Raw genomic sequence first — 20,142 nt, forward strand, 5'->3', positions numbered from 1 at the left:
GGTTCTGGAGGGCCTAATCTTGATGAAAAGTTGTGAGCAAAAAACAATGAAACAGATAAGACAGTCAAGGAGGCTGTGTTTTTTTATAAACACTGTGTATGGGTGGAATAAAAGCAATGGGGAGGGGCAGGAGCACATCAACCGCTCATGCTGGAATTACATTGAGCAATGGACATATGAATGGGCGTGTGCCTACATAACAGCACTCCTGAGAGTCACAAATATCTATATTATTCTCCTTTTAAGTTGTAGCCCGCTCCAGTCACAGTTAATGGGTAAAATACAAGCGCCAGATTTATTTGTGGAAAACTCCCTTTTAGGTGTCCTTAAAAAGTGGCACATATGCAAATTACTGTGGCTTTTGAATATAAATAGTCAAACTGAATTTTTTTTATTGAAAAGATACAGTGCCATGGAGTGGTTGAAGTTTGCATGCATGTGTTAACTAAATAAAGCCGGTGAAATATTTGGCCTGCAAAGAGTATGCTCAGAAAGAAGTTATGTTTACTCTTGCAAAATATGCGTGTGAATGTAAATATATATATTTGTTAAATCTGTTGCATTAAGTGTTTTAAGGTACGGTGTAAGTCTTCAAGCGTTTTCGATAGAGTAAGAAGTAATAAACATAGTACCTCCATCACAGCACGAGCAGCGGAAGGACATGAATCAAGATGAAGCAATCTGTACTTGGTCCGTGCTCCCGAGGAAAAAAGAGGAAGTGAAGCTGCCATGTACTGCTCAATTAGGAGGCAGAAAATAAGAGCGACAAAGAAGCCAAAGAATGATAAGCAATGGGAGGGCTACGAGCTCCTTGCTGTGTACAATCTCTCATGTAAGCAAGAGCGGATGCTGAGATGTAAAAACAAGCATTTGCAATGCAATAGGTCTCGCATTAGGAAAGTTTGGGCTATTGGTATTGTAAATTACAAATTTTGTATTTATGTTTTGTATTAGAAAATAGCTAAATTAATAGCTTTGTCATTTACAATGCCAATAGTTATAACTTTCGCAAATGTGACACCTATAGCATTTGTAATGCAATATGTGTTGCATTTACGTGACTTACATGTATTGATATTACAAATAACAATGGCTTTTAATTTCTTTTCAATAATTAATACTTCAATAAAAGTTATTGTAATTTATAATGGCAATAGCTTAAAGTTTTGTAAATAACTGTTGTGAAGATTATGTTCAGTGTATTTTATTGTGACGAAAATCCAAGAACAGAAGTGACATATTAACATCTTTTTGTTACATTTGTAATAAAGCTTGAAACATTGAGAGAACATATTTGAACCAGGTGTTGTTGAATGGTTGCACAGATTGATGCTGTGGTGGCGCTGAGTGATGCAGCGATGGCGAACGAGTGACGCCGTGGCGTTCAGTGATGCTGTGGTAGCGCATAGTGATGTTGTGGTGCCCCTGAGTGATGCAGTGGTGGTGCGGAGTGATGCTGTATGCGGAGTGATGCTGTATGCTATGTTTTGTTTTGCTATCCTATGTTTTGTTTTGCTATCCTATGTTTTGTTTAGTTATGCTATGCTATGTTTTGCTATCCTATGCTTTGATTTGTTATGCCATGCTATGCTGTGTTTTGTTATGCTATGCTATGTTTTGTTATGCTATGCTGTTTTGTTGTGTTTTATTACGCTATGCTTTGTTTTGCTATGCTATGTTTTGTTATGCTGTTTTGTTGTGTTGTGCTATGCTATTATATGTTTTGTTTTGCTATGCTATGTTTTGTTTAGCTATGCTATGTTTTGTTGTGTTTTGCTATGTTTTGTTATGCTATGTATTGGGTTTTGTTATGCTGTTTTTTGTTACGTTATGCTATGTTTTGTTATGCTAGGTTTAGTTTTGCTATCCTGTTATGCTATGCTATGTTTTGTTGTGTTTTGATATGCTAAGCTTTGTTTTGTTATGCTATGTTGTGTTTTGTTATGTTATGTTTTGTTGTGTTTTGTTATGCTATGCTTTGTTTTATGTTATGCTATGTTTTGTTATGTTATGCTATGTTTTGTTCTGCTATTTTTTGTGTTTTGTTATGCTTGGCTATGTTTTGTTATGCTTTGTTTTGTTATGCTATGTTTTGTTTTGCTATCCTATGCTTTTTTTGTTATGCTAGGCTATGCTATGTTTTGGTATGCTATGCTGGTGAGGGTGTCTGAGTGTGTGAGAAGGTGAGTGAGGTTGTGAGGGTGAGGGGGTGTGAGGGTGAGGGGGTGTGAGGGTGAGGGGGGTGTGAGGGTGTGAGGAGGAGTGAGAGGGTGTGAGGGTGAGTGGGTGTGAGAGGGGGTGAGGGTGTGTGAGGGTGTGTGAGGGGGTGTGGGGGTGTGAGGGTGAGAGGTGTAAGAGGGGGTGTGAGGGTGAGAGGGGGTGTGAGAGGGGTTGAGGGGGTGTGAGAGGGGGAGGGGGTGTGAGTGTGCGGGTGTGGGGGTGAGGGGGTGTGAGTGTGTGAGGATGTGAGGGTGAGAGGGGGTGAGAGGGGGTGTGAGGGTGAGAGGGTGTGAATAGGCGAGACCTAATAAAGATACAAGAAGTGGGGCAGAGCTATCATTTTAAGTAGCGCCACTGTGTCCGGCATGGACAATGAGGGGAAGACTGTAATAATCTGATGGCCGTACCCACATTCCTGTCCAGCAGATCCTGCCTGCCATGGTACATTTTAACCCCCAAGTAAGTGAGGCAATGAGGTTCTCACCTCAGCTCCCCCAGTCAAATTTCCGACAGGTGGCGATTCGCCTTCGTGGGGTGCAGGCGGGATTTCTGCCAATTGACCTGCAGTCCCGAGAGTGAGCTGAAGCCCTTCAGCAGGGCCCTAGCTCCCGTCAGGTCCGTACTCCATAGTCACGTCTAGGCGCCACGTCCTGGCCCGTCTCATCTCATATCTTTGCTTTGTGCGGCAGCTGTCACAGAGAACGCTCACATGTTTGCTAAACATTGCAGAGGGGATGTATTTTTGTTCCCATTTCTCGCCTTTTATAAAAAAAAAGCCTTCAGCTTGAACTCTAGGTTAAAGTAGTCCAACACACACACACACTATTGCACGCACACACCATTTCACGTGCACCCATTGCACGCACTCAAATACAGCTTTATATTTCAAAGTTTAAAAGTTGCAAAATCTGCATGACAATGGGGTACAAAAATCCCACGTTTATTATCTTTTTTTGTTGTTGCAAAATGCTGCACTGTAATGATTTTAAAAATGCAACAGGATATGCAGTTATTTAATCTAGTAACACAAGACTGTTCATATTTGCGACAAAGGCGGTAGTATTTTAGAGTGCACAAGGTGTTGGACTGTTAAAGTTCTTTGAAGTGACCAATTCAATCATGTTGAACTGATCCTAGCTGGGCACCATTGTCCACTTGCTCTTGCCACTTTACATTTATTATGTTGATTACGTGTTAAATACCCGAGCTACCAACCTCTATACAAGAAATTTTAAGTATAAATAAATATCCCTGTATGTACGTCACTGTTTTATTGTTTTGTATACTCTATGTATACTGTCACAGTGAAAGTGAATATGTCAACTTTGTTTTGGGGTGACGGTAACAATTAAACACCGGAAGCTTTAAAATCTGTTAACCATTCCTACATCTTTTATCGGGGATAGCGGGATGGAGTGCGTTATTGAAAGTCGAATTCTTCATAATAAGTATAATATACGAAGACCTGGCCATGATCCCGTTGACCATGAAACATGTTTTCTTAATTATAAAGTATACAATGCATAAAATACAAATACACAGTAGTTTTTCCATTCCTATTTTATGGCCTGAAGCACTTAAGCGTGTACTGTCTACCTCTCTATTGCAACTATCGAGAACAGCCTCTATATCTAAATTCAGACTTGCCATGCTACATCACATACAGGAATGTATTCGTGCAGTGTTCACATTTTAAAGTGAATCAAGCATTTCCCCTGACAAACCGTGTTATCTACATGAGGTGAACGTTGTGCTCAAAGCTACCGCAGTGATTAAATGCACCTGGAAGTGGAAGCATGGATCTTTTTAATGAAATTTAAGTAAAGTTATGCTTGCGATTGGCATGCTGAAACCAGAAGCGCGCCGGGCATGGAATGCATTTACCACAGTTAATTATTTTCCCCTTTAAAAATTCTTGCAAAGCAATCTTTACATTTACCTATTAATACTTTTTTCTTTGCCTGCGTTTTTCCACTGTGTAGATAAAAGTAAAGTTGTGTGTCGGCAATGCTGAAACCAGAAGTGTGGGGTTGTGAGCTGCCGCAATGTTTAAAGTCACTCAGAACTTGTAGAAGATAACATTGCACCCACATTCTAATCTGCTCTGTAGCTAGCACAATGATTGCCGGTAAAGGAAAGCTTTTTGCAGCATTAAATATAAGCGGCGGTCGAAAGTATTAATAATAATGAGACCTTGCAGCCCATGCCCTAGGTTGTTTATTCACGATTGGTTAATAAGAAAAATAACAAGTCTTCTTTAAAAACAAGCTGCCTGTGGGAGGGAGGTTGATGATGTGATGACGGGCAGAAATGAGAAGCAGCCTTGAAGCAGGGGCGGGGCAGCGGAACCCTTTGATGTAGCTCACGGCCGCAATTAGGGGGGAGGAGAAGTGAGGCTGGGGAAGCCTGTGCGAGGGAGGCTGATGGCTTTGATGAGGGGAAATGCGCTTGCTTGTGTTCACGTGATTTCACGTGAACTGTTTGAAATCCGCCCGATGGTTTGAGAACTTATTTTGCCCACTAAAATTCTCCCCTATCCATTCCTGCGGAATGGGATAGGCTCGACCTACAAAGGTTCATTGATCATCGGGGCATTTAGAAAACTCGGGCCTTACTTGTTTTGGGAAACTTTTGAGGTGTAAGTGGATCAAAAACCTCATGTGACTGGTGGCCATTTCCCCAGCGTGGACTGTACTGTTGAGTGTAAGGCAGGGTTATTTCATGGGAATGCAAACTGTCTTTCCTTTCAGTTTGCCCAAATAGATGATTGTGCTTCTGCAAATGAGGAGCAGAAACATATCAGTGTAATTTATGAAGGTAGTGTGATGGGGTGGAAAGGTCTTGCGGGGTGCTAGACGCTCTGCTCCCATACTCCGTGTCATGGTCACCGTACAGTGTCTGTGTTTTTGACGTCTCCAAACCCCTAAGTTATCGTGCACACTCTGTGAGAGTCTGTGTTAAATGGACAGACACCCCAGAGGGGCATTTAGAAGCTGAGGGGACGCCTAAGGTGCACCCCTCTTAAAAATAATGATGGTGGTCCTCTTCCGTCAGGCTTTATGATGATGGCTGCATAACCTGTATTGAATAGACAGGTCATTACCCATCCTCTTCATGTGGAAATGCCTATTGGCCACACCAGTGTAAAAGGTTCTGCCAATTTCCTTTAACATGGTCTTTTCCTTTTATGTATGGCCCGGGGTTATGTGTAAAGGGTGTGTATTCACATTATGTGTTGTGAATGGAGTATGAAGATTGTGGGCTTCGTTTACATTCTGGCACACTGTCTGGGAGTCTGCTGGGGGTGTGAGGGGAAAAAACTATGGCCTCTATCACCCTGTTAGAGCACCATTCACCCCATTTAGAGATCCCTACCTGCTAGGTGGGAATTCCTGTGCTGTGAGTTTAGCAGCCGCCATGGTGGCTGCCTTCACCACAGTGGTTAGCCAAACAGACCCCATGTCTTAAGCGTCTGTGAGGCAACATTTTTTGTATTTAAATAATACATTCCCAAAGTATGAGTTTGTTTTCTCAACACAAAAAACAAAATCACCAAACGCACTGGGAGTTTCCCCCCTACATATGATGCCCATTCTCCGCATGGTGAACACGGGTAACAAAAACAACTGGCGAGCACTCCACTCTTAACAGGTTAGGACATCTGCAATTGTGACCAGGCCGATTCCTTCATAGACCAAGTCAGAGGTTTACACAGGATCAACCAATGTAAACAGCACTTGCCCCAACTTTAATTAGCGCGAGGAAACAGTGTGTTTGGTGGTCAGGGCACCACTGAATTATGAATATTGACCGGATACACATACACAGTAAACATTACAAATTGATACAATTAGTGTGCTATCTGAGGGGTCTTAAAATCCAAAGCACTCTGTTTTGCCTTATTTTGTTTAGGCAGGACCCACATCTCTCACAAGGTGATTCAACAAGACTGTTTTGAGACTCTGGGATATTCATCAGCTATAATGAGAAAGATCCAATATAAGGTAAAAATCTACTAATCTGATTTCTTCTCAAATGGTAGACAACAGCCAACACATGTTTCTGTGTATAAATATCCCCAAAACTCAAAACAGTATTACAAATTGATAGTTGATAGTTAATGTGGTTCTCAGAAAGTTCATATCTAAATCATAATGCAAAGGTCCACTTTGTTTAATCCAATCTATGTTAATTGTTACGGCTGTACAGTCCATTAAAAATATATATTTTTTTAGTTTGTAGAGGTTCAATCAACACATGCATTGCCCTAGAATGACAAGGGAGCCTGGGGCTTTTTCAAGACGAGTATGCAACCAAGCTGAATCCTGAGAGTACATTTGCTCTATGGTAAGAAAACCAATATGCAACTAGCCAGAGAGTAGGTAGCTTTTGAAAAACCTTATTTGAATAGTTATATGAATATGCTTTTATTGACCGGTAATGACTGGACTGGAAAAACAGCAACAGGCCATCTGAAACCAGACCGCATGAGGCATCTTTACGGGCATAGATGGCCTGCTGGTGCTCTCCCAATTCGGAAATTATCGGTCAATGAAAGTAGTCATAAAGAGTACTAAGAATGAAACATGCATTGGAAGGGGAAACAATCACACCACAGAATTAATCCTTTTGAAGAAAAGTATTAATGCAGGCATACATTTAACTTGAATTAACATTATGAAAATTCACACGAAATGAGGGGTTACATTATCGCAAATAACACATACATGTACAACAATTATAACAGCCTTTTACTGTCCAATGTTGAGATACGCATATCCGCCAATGCACTCGTGTATTGTAGTGCCCTTTTGGATTACACATATGTGTTCAACATAAAATGAATGAGGCTTTTTGTGACGCTGCTCATGCCAGAGGTGTCCTGATAAGCCCCTATTTGTGCATTCCTTTCTCAAGGGGATGTAGTGGTACTCTGGCAGGTGGTTCAGGGCCTCTTTTGTTTGAATCTTGCCAATATAACTCTGTCAGAGACTTCTCCTCCGAACTCTCTACCCCCCCCAGCCCCCACCCGCCTTAGTTGTCCCTGCAAGAGATCTTGTCTGCTGCCTGATCCCTGGAAAAAAAAAAAAAAAAAGCTCAGGGCGGGCCTGTTGTCCCTTGCACTGAAATTAACTTATACAGGCTATAAATGGAGGGACCCCTAGAATCTGAATATTCTGAAAGGGGTCGATGGTCAGCTTTAAATAGAAGTACTGTCCCCTTGATCAGTAAGTTGGTTCTTCAATCTAAAGTGGAGTTCCGTGCCAGTGGAGTAGAGATACTTGTATTCTAAGGTCAGCATTTGGCCAGTTCTCGTCTTCCCTCACCAAGCTGGTGATACCCTTCGGCCCTCAAACCATGAAGAGCTGCACTATTGCTCTATTACAATACGTATGTTGTGTCTGGCTGGGAGACGCTGTGCAGCACCTTGTGAGGAGGAGGGCCTGTATGCAAGAGGATCAGTGTTTTGGATTGGAGTGGGGGACATTGTTTTGGATGGAGTGGGGCAGATTGTTTTGGTTCTGCCCACTCCAATCTGCCCCACTAATCGGCCTCACTCCAATCCAAGAAATCTTCCTACTATACCCTAATCCAAAGAAATTACCCCACTCCAATCCAATCCATGTCACCCCAATCCACCTACTCAATCCTAATTCACCCCACTATAATCGACCCCACTCCAACCCAAACATCTGCCCCACTCCAACCCAAAACAATACGCCTCACTCCAATCCGCACCACTCCATACCACCCCACTCCACTCCACTCCAATCCACCTCACCTCAATCCAATCCACCTCATCCCAATCCAATCCAATGCACCCCACTCCAGTCCACCCCACACCAATCCTATCCACCCAAATCCAACATAACCCACTCCAGTCCAGTCCAGTCCACCCCACTCCACCCCACCCAATCCAATCTACCCACCCCAATCCATTTCACCCCACTGCAATCCAATCCACCTCATTCCAATCCAGCCCAGTCAATCTAATCCAGCCCAGTCAATCTAATCCACCTCACTCCAATCCAATTCACCCCACTTCAATCGAATCTACTCCACTCCAATACAACCCCTGCATCCCACCTCACTCCAGTCTACCCCACTCCAATCTACCTCACTCAATCCACTTCACCTCACTCCAATCCACCACATGCCAGTCGACCCCAACCCACCCCATGCCAGTCTACTCCACCCCATCTGAATTCAATCCACCCCTATCAAATCTAATCCAGTCCACCCCACTCCACAGCAGTCCAAACCACACCACTCTACTCCACCACTTTTCCATAATCCAGTCCACACCACCTCACCCCAGTTTAGTCCATCCCACTCAATCCAAGCCATACATCCTATCACACTCCGATCCATTCCAATCCTCCCCAATCCAGTCCATTCCACCCCACTCCAACCAATCTAATTCACCCCACTTCATTCTAATTCACCCCATGCAAAACACACTACTCTAATCCAATTCACCCCATCCCAATCCAATCCAATCCACCCCAATCCTATCACTCCAATCCACCCATGCCAAACCAATCTAATCCACCCCACTCTAATCCACCCCATCCAGTCCACCCACTCCAATCCAGCCCACTCCACTCAATCCAACCCACTCAACCCCAATCAATCTTTCTCGAACTACTCCAATCCAATCATCCACTCTCCGACACACACTCTACGCCACTCCACTCTACAACACTGCACTCTACAACAGTCTGCCACTGAACCACTGAACTCTGCTCCCCCTACTCAACTCTATGACACACTGCTCCAACAAATCCAATCTACGACACTTTACTCCCCACACTCCACCCTAGGACACTCCACGCCAATACATTTAGCCATGCTGACCAGCTGCCACACTGGTGTACAACATGGCAAAACACATTGACAATAGCTCTTATATAGGCAAGACATATTGGCTTTGCAAATGTGTCCATCTGGAGGTCAGTTAAACTCCTGGTCATGGCCAAAATAGCACGCTCCAAAATGGTGGCGCTGCCCAGGCTCCTATATTACTTCAGAGATATGGATGCCCTGCTGGATCAGAGATATGGATGCCCTGCTGAGGGAATTGGTTTAGGATGGGGGGCAAAATAGGATCTCCCTAAAAATCTTGAGACAACCCTTAGCAGGGGGAGCTAGGTACTCCAGACTTTGAAGCGTACTACCTAGCGCCAAAGCTTCAATGGCTGGCCCAATGGCTGGAAAGGAAAGGGTTAGAGACATTGGCACTTCCAGAACAGTCCTTCCGGGTGGACATTACTCACTAGTATGTTAAAACCCAAATACAAGAATAAAAATATGGGAGTACCGCTTGAAGTAGCATTGGCATGTTGGGACAGATGTACAAAATGAGTGGCGGAATCACCACTTTACGCACCTGACATGCCAATACTGGGATTACCGCGGATGGGGATGGCCCCCCCCCCTTCCCTCAGGACCAGTTGCAGGGATGGGAGGAGGCAGGAGTGACCACAGTTCCGGACTGCTACCAGGATGGGGAATTAATCCCATTAGCAGAATTCCTGGAATATCACGAATTATCGCCAGGGCAGTTCTTAAAGTACCACACTGCCCGGGGGACACTCTCTGTACTATGGGGTGGAGGCACACACAAGCCGACCACGCACACAGCCCTCCAAGCAATGGGGACTCTGGGATCAGCGAGACACTTACTGAAATGGCTCTATGTAGCAATAATGGAGTTGACTGAGATGCACCTGGCCCATGTACAGGAGAAATGGGAGGACCAGGTTGGGAGGCCATTGACTGGGGCGGAATGGAAGAAAGTCTTAGGAAGCCCAGAGAAGATATCGAGGAACGCTAATTTCAAACTCATACCGTTCCATATAATTCACATGACATACCTCACACCACACAGGTTAAATATCATGTACGGGAAAGAGGATCAGAAATGTGCCAGATGCACAAAACTAGATGCCAATTTTGCACACATGATATGGAACTGTCTGGTACTTCAGATGTACTAGAAACTATCGTAGAGACCATAAACTGAGTCCTGGCACGCATAATGGGATGCTGCCCCGGACGTTTGCCTGCTCTGACTATTCCCAAGGCCTAAAGCGAAACAAATAAGACACAGGTTTGCCGACCCAGCTTTGCTACTGGCAAAGTGGCGAATTGCCCTCAGATGGGGCGCAAATGTGGGCCCAAAAATAACTGATTGGGAGAGGGATGTATCGACTTGAGGTAGGGCAGAAGAACGGGCTCTTGTGCGAGAGGACAAAATTACAAAAAGGCGTAAACAACTGGCTGAACCATGGGTGGAAATATGGAAATATTAAGGGCATGGGACACAAAAGGAACAGGGGACGCAGTTTCCCATAGCGGGGACCATCTGCCTGTAGCAGAAGGGGAGGCCAATGCTAGTCAAGAGCCTGCTTAGCAGGCTGTCAGATACATGTTAAACCAAGTAGATAGTGCAAACAAGTGACTGAGATAGTCGATTTCGAAAAAGATCCCCCAAATCCCTCCTGGCCCAGGGAGTTTGTGATATACGGTTAGACTGGACCCTTCGCACAGAATAGGAAACTGTAGATTGACTGAGTGCTGACCCCGGGTTGAAGTAGTTTTTTTTTTCTTTCTTTGTTTATGGAGTTTTTGTTAAAAAAAAAAAATAGTATACAGTGCATAGAGCTACATGGGTATAAGATATTGGCAGCCAATGCGACATACTCCCCACACGGACCAGTGTTACACCAGGAGCAAGAGATTAAATTACAGATAAGAAAAATATAATATTCAGACATGTAAGATGGTTAAGAAAGGAAATATGGGTAATTCACTGAACATGTATATGCTTACTGCTGTTCTACTCCTATACCCCACTCATGGAAAACATGTCATATTGAATGTACTACTATTGCAAATGGCACGAAATGTGGATTGTAAGATAATAAACAATAAAATGCCTATACATTTTTTTTTACAAAAAAATGTTCAGCCACCCACCTTTAGTCTAGTCTTACGTCCTACAACCTCAAATATGTGTAGTTGTTTAAGAAAACCACCACAGTACAGGAGAATTACTGATACATTACTCTAGTCAGCATTACATGCTAGGAAAGGTACTTCCTTATGAACTTCGTCAATTTCCTTGTGAACAGAATACGGATTCAAGCACCTGATAATAGCAGGAGCAAACCCAACGATTAAGCACGCCACTACAAAAGGGTGCTGGATCGACATACTATTTTTAAACTTAGAGCAAATATAGATTTGGCAGACCTTCGAGTACCTATCTCTAGCACAATATGAAGAGCTGATCCCCTTCACGTTTACAAAGGCTTAAATATCATTGAGTGCATACACTTCTATTGTCTTTAATCAGTCGTAGCTTGCATGACTTGCGAGTGGGGGAGGGTGTTTGGTTCGCGTAGGGGGGGGGATTCATTTAAAACTAAAACTTACCTCACCGGGTCCCGCGCCGCCTACACTGCTGGCCGGGGCCCATGTTTTCCTGCTGCTTCAGGAGAACAGGAAGCATGCATCTTCCCTCCCCTACGTCAATCACAACGCTCCAATGGCAGCAGTGTGATTGGTGCAGACGGTGCCCTAGCCGGGCGCCTGTAGGGAGAGCATTTTCTCTATGTAGGCTACATGCAGCCTACATAGAGGAAATGTAGAGTGCGCATGACCGGTTTGGTCGGCCCGAGCAAACAGGGCCCATAACAGTGGGCGAGCCACTCCTCTCCAACCCAAACCAACCAGACATACCCTCCCGCCCGCCACCAACCAGGAGTTTTCGCAGCGCGAGAAGCAGAAACATAAAATGGTATTTAAAATACCATTTTATGTTTCTGCTTCTCGCACTACGAAAAAGCAGTGCGGATGCGACGCTCCTCCTTCCTAATGGAGGAGCCCCCCCTGTATATTCTACAAATCCTTTTGGCAAACAAAAGCTTATAGTGCTGCTACCTTCATGGCTATATTGGCGACTATTAGCCTGGTAGTCATATATTTTCTATCTATACAGAACCCAGTAACACAGTTCTGCAGCTTCATACAGCTTTAAACGAGTGTTATTACCCCTCAGTAACACAGAGTTCATCAACCTGGCATGGTGAAATACTGAGTCAGCACTCAAATGTGTCTGTCACCTGCAGTTTTGAGTTACCTTACCGCTGTGTGGAAAGGTTTGGAGAGTAATGGAGGGATGGCGAGGGGAGCGTGAAGGTGGGGAAGCAGTTTCGCATCTCATAAGCACTTCTATTCAGAGGCTTAGGAGTTTTGGGGGGGGAGGCCTCCCCCACTCTTACCTGTGGCCGTCACGTGGCGACGAACGCAGGGGCCGCCACGGGCGGCATATAGCCTAACTGCGCCACTGCTTAAATTTCTCACTCACCTTGGCACTGTTTAGCACGGGATCTATGCACGGAATGGGAGCTTTCCACATAGTACATATCCTTTGCTTTAACTCTCAGTGAAAACACAGAGCTGGCAATACGAGGACCTGAATTGAAAATACAAAGAGAGTAATTAATCTACAGTTGCCATTTAAATGCTTAGATGCAGGAAGAGTGTTATCCTGGTGAACATTATGAAATAAAACAGCCACATCTCACTTATCAAGGCATTCTGGTATATGTAGTCTTTATTATTTATTCTCAATTAAGTACTATTCCATATAAATTCTTGGTTTAGATATTTTCTTTAGGATTTTAGATCTAAACAAACAGCATGACATGGCAAATATAGACATTGCTGGAGTTTAATTTGCTTACAACGCTGCTGTGCCACTCACATATTTAAACTAAAGGGAATACGCAATACACATGCGTATTCCTGGGTTGAACTACTCCTTTTGTTTCTCTTGTACATTATACAGTAAATTGTGTGCAGAAACTTCGCATACTGCAATCTTATCTATTTGTTGAAGGGGAAAGAGCCCTAGCAATGCGTGTGTTCAGGTGGATTGTGTTCAACCCGGCTTACATAGACGTAAATGCAGTATCAACTTACTACACACACACTGTTAAATATACACAAGTCACAAAAAGGTACCTGGTAACACACTGTAAGTTACTGGACCGACAATCATTGTGTTTCATCATTTACTGTTTGCTCAAGAGGTCTGTTTTCTTTATCAGCTGCATTTAGGAGACTCGTGTCACTCGCTGTCACCTGTGCAGTCTCTACCTCTGGACTTGTAAGGCCCTATTCAAAACAGTACATTTACATGTGTAGATTTACTCGTGTGTAAATTAAGTCTTACACTTTGAAGTAACTTTACTACTTTTGACTATTCACCATTTCGGTGTGTAAAGTTCCCCTAAAGAGCAGACTTATATATCCCCATTTTAACACAAACCCCTCAACTATACATTCCACCATAGCACTCATTTGGCTATATTTCAAGGAAGTCACCATCACTATCCTTGAATAGATCTTATCCGGCCTCATTACTCTGCCCAATGACGATAGTTGTGTCATTGCACAATAACAAACTTATACATCCAATCTCTGGTTGCGTCATATTCAAGAGGGCCACAGTCTGGTAACACATGATTTTAAACATACTTGTAACATGTTTGGAGCATCAGTTACACTGAACAAAACAAGAAACCATTGACAAGAACTTATCCAGGCCTGCACTACAAACCTATTTTGCTCCTAAAGCACATTACACAGAGACCCACGTTCAGTCTCAGAAATGTAAGCTTTTAACACGAACCACAGCTAAAACAAAGCAGAAGTGCTGATGATGTTTTAATTGTACACCAGTTAGGGCAACACTAGATAGAGCATTCATTTCCTTATTACATACTCTAGTAACAATACCAAGACCAGCATAGCTTTCAAGATACACCACTTTATCATGCGAATACAACATTAAAACCCTTTCTCCATCCTGCCTCTCACTGGCGGCAGATTTTAAACAAACCCCCTTAAAGCCCTAAACTCTTTTGTTCACATTCCAAGAAAGTGGTGCGTTCAGACTTTCAATCATACCTTGCACATTTAAATTGTAAGGCTGGGGAAGGGGGGCTGGAATACAACAAGGGTGTGTTCTCACAATCAGTAAGCTAGTAGTTTGGTGAAGATCTGGGAGTTTCTCAGCTCTTATAAATGTACAAGTGTGTTACTGGCCACAGGGCACATACATTCATCCTCAAGTTTGTGGAACGGTCTGTGCGGCTGGAAGCACAATTACAAACAGCCTTTGGTATCAGTTTCCGAAAGCCTGTAAGAAGTTTGAGTATTAGGTACTGTGTTATCCGTTTGCCATTGTTCTTAACATTTAATTAAGATAAAGTGTGCAAAATGCAGCACCTCAGTATTTTATGTCCCTGAATGCTGATATTAAGATCTGCTAACAGGGATGTCCAGGTATTTTGTTCATGTCGCAACATTTAACAAAACTAAGTCTTGGAGTGAATCAAAACAGGCTGCTTGACTGGACGGGACCAGAAAAAATAACACAAGGCCATTAGCGTGTTCAGCCTGAAAAGAGCACAAATGACCAATCCCCGAACCTGATACTGAAGCTTTTTAAACACATTCCCACATATCAAAGCCAAATGTATTATACCTTTTTATGAATTGTTGCAGTTTTTTTTTAATAGTAAATCTGTCTCACCCCTTGTCAGGAGTGCTCCTCTGTGCTTATCGAACTCCAAGGTCAATACCCGATTTCCCTGACCGGGCATGGGCCCCGCCCTAGGTGCATAGATTGCATTTACCAGTAGTAGTGTGGGGACTAGAAAGAAATACCTAACCTAACTATGTTAATTCAACCTCTTTGAACGGACCTGTGTGGGGTAAACCCCTAGAAACACCAGCCTGAACTAAATGACCTTCGGAAAGGTCTACAGACTGGCAGTGCTCGCTCATGTTCCAATGAATCAAGCAGACCTCTGAAAAGCAGAAATGTGGCTCTGCAACCCCGAAAACTTGAAGTGTGTTACATGTTCTGTAGTGACTGCACTTCATTTTTCCTTCCCCATAGTCTTCTGCCTAGCCCTGTAGAATGTTGACATCATGATGATGTATTAGAATTCTACACAGCTCTAGGATTTCAGTTGAGAGTTAGGGCTGAGCTGGTACCATTTCAACCTTTGCATAATGTAATTCTGTTTGTTTATTATTATATCTTATATGAATTTCCATATTTATTTCAAACAGATTTTCACATGATACATTCAATTTTTATGTTTGTTTGAATGCAGAATTTTCGCACCTTCGCTTCGTTCTTGCTCTGTGTATTTCCTCACAGGTTTTAATTTAGAATATGTTTCATTTCACATAATTCTAATATCTTGTTCTAGGATGTCGACTCCTGCATTTTCTTATTCATTCACTATGTTACTCATGAGTTTTCACAGCGGTTCTGTGCACAGAACCCCTGTTAATTGATGTTCTTCTAAAGTTATGCCAGGTTCTGTCCAATTTTACGCAAAGTTTTCATTCTGACATTTTCCTGGCAATTAAGGTTTACATTTAATTCATTCTTGATTATTACTCCTTTCGGGTTTGTTTTTTCCTCACTCTTCTTCTTAACACTTTCATGTGTTGGAGATCTCTTATGCTCTCCTGTTGGAAGTAATTTTCTTGCTTTTATTTGTTATCTGTTTTTTCTTTTCATTATTCAGCGTTCTTTGATTCATGCATCCATTCCAGTATGGCCAACTGGTGTGCCTCGCTGTATCTTGAACTTTTTTTTTATATACCCGTTACTTTACATCCTTCTGTGCATTTTTTGTTTTCCCTCTTTCTCTTTCCTATTTTGTCGTTGAAGGAGAAGAGGTCTGTGGTATCTCCCACCCTGACCTGCTGTCACCCCCCTGCCCTCCTCACGCCCTGGAACACTCCGTGTTGACATCACTTAGAATGTCACCACTGCGAGGGTTCTAGGGTGAGCGCCGGCGGAGAGCGGAGTTCTGAGACGTCGCAGCCAGACTGTGACCTGTGGCTGAGGTCGTGTCAGTATGAACTTTTATTCTGTTTACTGACCTTGAATAAACTACGTGAGCTGTACCTGCATTGGCTGCCGGTTTGTATTCTTTCACACTGGCGACGAGGACCGGGATCTAGTATACGCGACCTCAACACGGAAAGCTGGCGAGGAGTAAAGAGAACTGCGCAACGAGTAAGAAGAAGCACAGTCGGGAGAGGAACTGTAGATCCGATCTGTGAGTAACGGAATGAGGAAAAAATAGCAGGAGAAATGGTGTCAGTGGAGGCGCTCCTCAGCGGGTGTAGTCTATGAAAGAGGAGAAGTGCTGTGCGACTGATGGTCCGGAGGGTGGCGATCCTGTGAGGGATACTGCAATCATCCCCCCCCCCCCCGCTTAAAGAGTGGTGTTGTTGAGAGATCTGTGAAAAAGACTACGTGGCAACGCTCACTCTAACGAGGAACACCTGGCGAACTGAATATTTCGGAAGCGTGAGATCGGTGAAGCAGGAGTGCGACGCGGGAGGCGGAGGCTGCCCAGTGTGACGTGACTGGACTGGTTCAGGAGTGTAATCCACATAGCGTATCAGAAGATTTCCTCGTCAACCGGATAAATCCTGCGCTAGCCAAGCTTGGGAAACATATCGCTATCTCACCTTATCTGGGCCCCCGCATGCAATCGTGTAGCGCATAGAACTACATTAAGCTCACACTGTATCTTGGTTGAAGCTGGAGGGGCCTCTTCCCCCTCAGTCAAGACATTTCCGGTGAAACTAACAAGAACAGCTGCGCAGGCGTGGGGAATCTGTCTCTCTGAGGGATGAACAATTTTTGAACAACTGTGCCACCTTGTGGATGTTTAAGCAACGTGTTTTTGAAACTCATTTCAACAAAGAGAATGCAATTGTACAATTGAGAAAGGGGTTTTGTTGGATGTGGTTAGCGCCACCCCTATTTTAGAAGTAGCATTACTTGTTAGTTGTCTCTGTGGAGGAATATGCAGAATTTAACGCCACCCCCAATGTTTTTAGTAAACCCAGGGGAACCTGCAATACAATGGAAGAAAATGTTTATGAACTATGCTGTTTGCGGGCCGAATCTGGGGTTGGAGAGGAAAGCGGCCTTGTTAGCATAATATTTGGGGGCAGAAGGTGAAGAAGATTTAGAACACCTCCCAGAACTTGGTACTCAAGAGGCTAGAGGGCTGAACGAGTTTGAGATAAGCATTAAAAAACTGGACCTACACTACCTCCCTAAGACTAGCACCATCATGGAAAGGTACCATTTTGGGAAGAGAGGACAGAAGGAAGGAGAATCCATGGAAGACTTTGTGTCTGACTTACGTAAACTTGCTGCGACATGCAAATTTGGGGGCTCTAGTGAAGAGAGGATCAGGGACCAGTTTGTGTTAGCGTGTAGAACGGAACGGGTACGGGAGGAGTGGTGGCTAAAGGATGACCCTCCACTAAGAGAAGTACTTATTGTAGCCAAACAGGTGGAACACATGATGCAGTGTGTGAGTGAGATAAAGCAAGTCTGTGAGGGCAAAGATAGCGAGGGGAAGGTTAAGGTGAGCGAAGTGGTGACAGAAGAAGACAAGGTATTGGAAGTCAAAGGACAGAAATTAAGTCACAAAGAGCTGAAGGAAGGCAAAGTAGGCTGGTCCTTTAAAGGGAATTGTTATAGGTGTGGTAAACAAGGCCATATGGCGAACGACAAAGATTGCCCCGCACTCAAGTTCACATGTAACAAGTGTGGCAGGAAGGGACATTTCCGACAATTTTGCAGGAGTGGTCAAGGGGTCAAGAAGCAGACTAGGGAAAATGTGAACACAGTGTGTGATGAGATCGTCCTTCAAGTAAGGAATGGTCAAGTCAACAGTCCCAAAGACAACATTGAGATTGAGGGGACCAACATTAAGGCCATGTTTGACTCCTGCTCGAAAATCACGATCATCAATGCTAAAGAGTTTGAAAGAGTGGCCAAGGGTAAGACCAGGTTGAGCAGAATGGACGTTAGACCAGGGGGATACAGTGGTCAACCCATTAGTATGAAGGGTTTTTTCTGGAGCACAATAGAGTACAAAGGTAGACTCATTGCAGAGAAGGTGTATGTATCCTCCAAGGGAGACAATATCCTGGGGTGGAAAGCACAGAAAGAGTTAGGCACATACATTGACCCCAACAAAATCCCACAGATCTTGATCCATGAAGTACAGGGAACCAGGGACGACATTGAGACGGAATACAAGGAGGTGTTCAACGACGAGTTAGGGTGCCTGAAGAACTATTCACACAGAATAAAGCTGAAGGAGAATGCGGTGCCTGTTGTAGCCAAGGTGAGGAACCTACCACTGGCTATCCAAGAAGCGGTCAAAGGTGAACTGGAGAGGCTGTGCAGCCTGGGGGTCATAGAGCCAGTGGAAGCAACGGAATGGCTCGCGCCGATCGTCGCAGCAAGAAAAAAAGATGGATCTGTCCGCCTATGTATCTACCTCAGGGCGTTGAATAAGGAGGTGGTCGTGGATAAATTTCCCCTGCCCAACATCACACAGATGAGGAGTATGCTGGAAGGTGCAAGGGTATTCTCAACGTTGGATCTAACCTCAGCCTACTTCCAGATTAGGCTCCATGAAGACTCACAGGACCTAACTTAGTTTGTGACGCCCATGGGTGCTTTTAAATTCAAGAGAATGCCTTTTGGGATGGTCTCCGCAGCTGCGGTGTTCCTGAGAATCATGGGGAGCATACTTAGGGGTGTCCCCGGAGTTTTATGTTACCAGGACGACGTACTCGTGTTTGGCAGAGACAACGAACAACATGATGGAAGGTTGAGGCAAGTATTGGCGAGATTTAAGGACCAAGGCCTCACCGTAAAAAGGAAAAGTGCAGGATTAGGTGCAATGAGCTAGACTTCCTGGGACACAAGGTGACGCCGGATGGTATCCACCCTAAAGCTGAGCTACAGAACACCATAGCGAATTTGATGCCGCCAAAGAGCAAAGAGGAGATAAAGTCATTCTTGGGAATGCTAGAATTCTACAGTAAATTCGTAAGAAACTGCGCTGGCAGAACCTTTACCATTCGACGCCTGCTCAAGAAAGATGTAGTGTTCAACTGGGATGAAGAATGTCAGAATGAGTTTGAGGAGGTAAAGAAAGCACTAGCAGAAGCACCCAGCCTGAAAGCATTCTTTCTCAACAGGAAGACCGTGATAACCACTGATGCGAGCTCGAAAGGACTAGGGGCGGTCCTTTCTCAAGTAGGGGCGAAGGGAGAAAAAACCATAGCCTTTGCATCCAGGTCCCTACAGAAGTCGGAAACCAACTACTCAGTGATCGAGAAGGAAGCATTAGCGGCACACTGGGCCATGAGCAAGTTCAGAGACTTCATCTGGGGTACCAAGTTCACCCTGCGTAACGACCACAAGCCCCTAGTTGAAGTGTTTAGCAAGAAGGGACTTGACGCGATATCGAGCAGAATCAGACATTGGGTGGTAAACTTACAAGAATACACGTTCTGTGTTGAATACGTACCCGGAACGAAAAATCTTGCTGCAGACTGCCTTTCGCGACTGGTAAAAGATAAGGCAGAAGACGAGCCCGAAGACATCAACAGTGAAGAAAAAGAAGACTTCCAAACAGAAAACGTATGCGTGATCACCCAAGGGGCCATAAGTGTAGAAGCGTGGAAGGAGGCCTTGGAGGCAGACGACCTATTGAAAAGAGTGAGTGAAAGAGTAAGAGAGGGGTGGAGACATGAAGATAAGCAAAGCGAAACGCTACGCCCATACTGGATGGTCAGAGAAGAAATATCTGAGAATGACGGATGTCTGTTCAGGGGAACAAGGTTGATCCCGCCCAGAGCGGTGAGAGGACAACTCGTGGATTTGGCCCACGATGGACATTTGGGCATCACTAAAACAAAGCAGAGAATGCGGAAGGACTACTGGTGGCCGTGTATGGACCATGATATCGAAAGGAAAGTGAGGGACTGTAT

The 20,142-nt window shown here is 44.1% G+C and overlaps 1 protein-coding gene across 2 annotated transcripts in view; it reads right to left on the reverse strand.

The window, feature by feature from the left end:
- The window catches only part of LOC144781658 (uncharacterized), a 93,428-nt gene that overhangs the window by 44,392 nt on the left and 28,894 nt on the right, over positions 1 to 20,142 (reverse strand). For both annotated transcript variants that reach the window (XM_078660624.1, XM_078660623.1), the window contains exon 3: positions 12,596 to 12,703. In XM_078660624.1, coding sequence (XP_078516750.1) covers positions 12,596 to 12,703 — 108 coding nt within the window. The remainder of the gene's footprint in view (positions 1 to 12,595; positions 12,704 to 20,142) is intronic.

The sequence above is a fragment of the Lissotriton helveticus genome, chromosome 9, assembly GCF_964261635.1.
Source record: "Lissotriton helveticus chromosome 9, aLisHel1.1, whole genome shotgun sequence".
In the NCBI taxonomy this organism is placed as follows: Eukaryota; Metazoa; Chordata; class Amphibia; order Caudata; family Salamandridae; genus Lissotriton; species Lissotriton helveticus.